Genomic DNA, 4597 nt, shown 5'->3' with positions numbered 1-4597 from the left:
GGCTATTAAGATAGCCATGTTTTTATCCGATTACCTTACTAGATTAAGAGCTAACCCAGACCATTAGGATTAGGAACACGACCCTCAAAGCTAGAATTTCACATTGTCCTCTGAATCTTTTCCCATTATTCCCAAATGGCTTCAGGTTAAATGCACCTTCCCTTCCACCTATATGTGAATGATGCATGCCACTAACTATAAAATCCAATGAATTGTAAATTGGTTTTCTTACAAAATTTAAGATTTATTTTCATTGACTAAAATGATAGTTTTATGAACAACGGGGCTAGCAACCATAATGTAGTCTACTATAGTAGACAACTTCAGGACAAATTAGAGATAAATGTAGCAGTGAAGAAAAACAAAATGAATGGATTTTGCAAGGGAAATTTCAAGCGTCCTTTGCAAAGAAGATTCCACGCCATAATAAGAGAAATATTTCATCCACGCCCTCTATTATTTACACATCCACATTTACAGTTGTTGCTTCACATAAAGAAAGGAGAGGGAACAAACCTTATCTATTAAAAACATTGGTAAAATTTGCACCCAGTGAAAAAAAGGACTAGTGATATATTATTCTACAATTGCATCTTCTCTGACATTCTCCTTCTAGTTTCCATGATGGCCTCGTCTCTTCTCTTGCATAAATCTTTGATTGCCTCTTGATACTTCTGTTCGATTTTTTCTAACTCTATTTTCAAGTCATCATCAAGTTCGAAGGAAGAGGAAACACTCATCATACCATTACTTCCCATGTCTAATAACTTGCTCCTAGGTGAAGCCACGATTTCTGATGCAAATGAGGATTGAATCCCTCTAACTAAGCTTAAGGGTGATACTCCTGATTCAGAAGAAATGAATGAGACTATGGACAACTTATCACTGTCGAAGGAAGAGGAAACACTCATCATACCATTACTTCCCATGTCTAATAACTTGCTCCTTGGTGAAGCTGCAATTTCAGATGCAAATGAGGATTGACTCCCTCTAACTAAGCTTAAGGGTGATACTCCCGATTCAGCAGAAATGAATGAGACTACAGACAACTTATCACTCTCGAAGTCAGATATTGCAGAAGCATATGACATCTGTGATTCACTTGTCTTGGTTGCTATTCCAAGATCGGTGTTCCGATGAGATAAAACATCATCAAGATCTACAGTATATGGGTCTTCTTTTTCAATTGACAATACAGGCAAATTCGAGGGACCTATGTCTTCCGTCATAACTTGACCAGTGTATTCTGAGCTTTCGCTATATTTTGCTAACTCTGAGTCTGCTGGTTGCTTTGCACGAGTCCCTTTACCACATGGCGAAATCAAATGATCAATCACTACACAAGGTTTCCAAGTAGGAATCAAATTTATCAACAACAAATCTATTAACTCAGCGATAAACTTAACATTCTGATCAGCAAGTTCAAGGTGTTCAACCATTTCATTTGAAACTGAGACAGCTGTGTCACTGTTAAGGTAGAACGTGAAATCGATATTTCTTGCCCGTCCTGCATTTAAATATCAAATGAAATATGTTTCAATCATTAAAGTAGAATGAGTTGTTGTTAGTTATCCTTACCACTCTGATCAGCTATCCGGAGGACTAATGATACGGAACTTTCATCATTTTCTTCGCCTTTTAAAAAGAATATATAATCTCCCTTCAACCTTCTTATCTCAACACATGAGAAGGTTGATGCACCATTAGAAGAATTATCAAATACAGTGATTACCGGTGGTGTGTCATCAAGATCCATAGAAGTGGCTCCATTACGTGCACTAACACCACCTTCTGACAGTAGACACTGGTTTTCAGAAGCTACCATATTCGGAATAACAATGTTCGACAATGGAAAAGATTGATTCTTTGCCAAATTAGTCACTTGAAGAAAGGAGTCCATCAAAAGCTGCTTTGCTGACAATCTTCGAGATGCTGGGACAAGACATTTATCGATAAATGATTTTATTTCTGGATCTTTGATTTTAGAAAGGGCAGCAGGCATTATGCCCTGCAAAATCAAATATTATATGAACCAAGAATCCCAGTAATAGCATATAGAAAAATAAAATTATCAATGTTACAATACTTTTACTCACAGATGACACTTTCTTGTATATTTGAGCTGAGTTTTTGCATTCGCTATAAGGATACTCAGAAGTCACCAACTCAAGCATGCACATACCAAATGAATATATGTCAGCTAATTCATTGTAGTTTTCATCATACAACTCAGGTGCCATAAACTCTGGAGTTCCTGCCAGGTTCCCACACATGTAAATAAAACTTACATACAAAATAATCAGCATTGGGACAAACAAGCAAGCAATAAAACTCTACTACTATTCTTATCGATATGACATGGGCAAAAATGTTGAATAATTGCTATACAGACAGACTACAAATGATCAACAGAAAAAGTAAATGCAAGGTAATAGATGAACATACCAATTACACTCTTGGCATTACTCTGCTCCAAGAAAGTTGCCAGTCCCAAATCTCCAATTTTAACTTCTCCTTGGTGACCATTTATAAAAATATTATCACATTTCAGGTCCCTGTGTATAATTGGTGGGTTATGATTGTGGAGGTAGTTTAAACCCGTTAAAATTTGTCTTGCCCATCCTTTAACAACCTTCATGTCTATCTTCTTGTGTTTTATGCGGTACCTAAATCATGCATCCACAAACGAAAAGGCTGATCTCACATTAAAAGGACAAATATAAATTACTGATACATAATAGAAAAAAGGATAGTGAACATACTGTCGGAGGCTACCCGAGGTAAATAACTCAGTAATCATGTTAACAGTCTTGTGCTTGTTATCAATCCAGGAATTGTAGAATCTTACTATGTTATTGTGCCTCAGTGATTTCAAGAGATGAACTTCTGAGTACAGCCTCTCTAAGTCACCCGGTGACTGTAGAACCTCATCAATTTGAACCTGGCCCCATGCAACTTCAATCCCGTCGACTTCATCAAATGCCTTGTAACTGATTAATCACAAAAACAGAGGAAAACATATGCACCTTGAGACAAGGTTAACTTAAATGATAAAAACTTCTGTGCTCCTTGCTTATGCTTGGAGCACCAACTTTCTTGAAGAAATTATGTTCTATAACTGGTAAAAATAGTTACACAATTTTATACTAATAGTGTCCATATTGGTAAAACATCAATGTGTTAAAAAAATGAAATATAAAGATTTTTTCTCTTGTAAAAGTAAAAGAGTTTAACAAGTCTGTACTAAAACCATGAAAGTTTGTTACACTATTAGTGTATTGTTCATCATTCATATATAAAAAGATTATTAATTTTTAAAATTAAAATCAACACATAAACTACAAATGATGCTATTGCTGATTGCACATGGAACATACTCCCAGGAATACTCAAACCAGACCTCGTAATGCATTACAATGATTACATTATGTTCTAATTTGTGCTTTGCAACATAAATGGCTAAGATATTGAAAACAATGAATACTCACACAGTTTTAAATGCTCCTTTGCCGACCACTTCTTTATACTGTTGTAAATTCAAAAAGAAAAACATTAGCTTAGTTCACTGATATAGATTAAATACATTTTCCCTCTTACACAAATACAATAAAGCACAAACAGAGAATTATACATTACGTTACCCTAATGTAACGACAAGTAGGATCAGTTTCAAGAACATCTGGATCGGGAGGCTCTGGAACCTCCGCACCTTCTTCTGAGCTTTCAGGGTCGGTCATAGTACTCATCTAAACCTAGGTTTGCGAATATATAGGAATCAAAATTTGAATAAATATTAGCATGCTAGTTTATGAATAAAAATTAAAATCAAACAAAATATATAGAATGAATCTCAACAATGCATTTAGTTGCAATCACGAAATATTGAGGTTGATGAACATACCTAGGACTGGGAGAAGAGAGAAGAAATGAAAGCGTAGATGAATTAGGGAATTGGAGAGAGAGAATGGTGTTGGAAAGCCAAATCCCTCTCTCTATCTGAAAAACATAACAAAATCCAAACCGTTTTTCCTATCTCTATGTAGTATTTATACTTGTCAATCTTCCGACAAATATATTTAGTGTTTGTTCTCTTTGTCTTCTCAATTATTGTTTATTTCTTTCAATAATTCCATGTAAATTGTGTGGTGTGGTGTGGTGTGCTACGGAATAATTCTTTTAACAAAGTTCTCATTGGTGTGGACCTCTAGGAATGTGTATTTTTTTTTATTATGATATTCATTTGTATATTTATGGAGGAAAAAAAAATCAATCCAATCACTTATATACTTCTATATAAACATGAAAAAAGTCTATTAAATCATAATCTTAGGGGAAGAAAATGATATGATTGACATTACTATATAGCTTCTGGTCAAAATACTTATTTGGTATTTTCTTCTTTTGGTATATGAATTAATATTTAAGGTTGTATACATTGTTTAAAAACTTTTTGGATGATGTAAAATTAGTGTCTCGCCAATGAACTAATCGTGTTTTGGTTGTATGGTTTATCTCTCTCAACAAGTGTTACTCGCAGAAGTTGAACTTCTGACTTAAATAATATAAAAATTTGATACAATGTAATTCAAATAATCTT

General features: G+C 34.5%; 1 protein-coding gene across 1 annotated transcript; it reads right to left on the bottom strand.

Annotated features, from left to right (window-relative positions):
* LOC109363024 (probable serine/threonine-protein kinase WNK7) lies at positions 347-4003 on the bottom strand. The gene is made up of 8 exons (XM_019609183.1): positions 3902-4003; positions 3642-3752; positions 3489-3526; positions 2763-2990; positions 2446-2666; positions 2097-2254; positions 1579-2008; positions 347-1507 (listed from the first exon to the last, which is right to left on the bottom strand). Exons 2-8 carry the CDS (start codon positions 3744-3746, stop codon positions 582-584), a joined length of 2106 nt encoding a protein of 701 aa, XP_019464728.1. The 5' UTR covers positions 3747-3752; positions 3902-4003; the 3' UTR covers positions 347-581.

This window comes from Lupinus angustifolius, chromosome LG12 (genome assembly GCF_001865875.1).
Source record: "Lupinus angustifolius cultivar Tanjil chromosome LG12, LupAngTanjil_v1.0, whole genome shotgun sequence".
In the NCBI taxonomy this organism is placed as follows: Eukaryota; Viridiplantae; Streptophyta; class Magnoliopsida; order Fabales; family Fabaceae; genus Lupinus; species Lupinus angustifolius.
Note: the sequence above shows the minus strand (reverse complement) of the source record. Positions and strands in the feature narration are given on the sequence as shown.

Excerpts from the sequence above, each read along its gene's own strand:
- LOC109363024 (XM_019609183.1), bottom strand. The coding sequence starts at position 3,746 with ATGAGTACTATGACCGACCCTGAAAGCTCAGAAGAAGGTGCGGAGGTT. Across the intron at positions 2,255-2,445 it reads TAATGCCAAGAGTGTAATTG|GAACTCCAGAGTTTATGGCA; the intron begins GTATGTTCATCT and ends GGAACCTGGCAG. Across the intron at positions 2,009-2,096 it reads TATACAAGAAAGTGTCATCT|GGCATAATGCCTGCTGCCCT; the intron begins GTGAGTAAAAGT and ends TTGATTTTGCAG.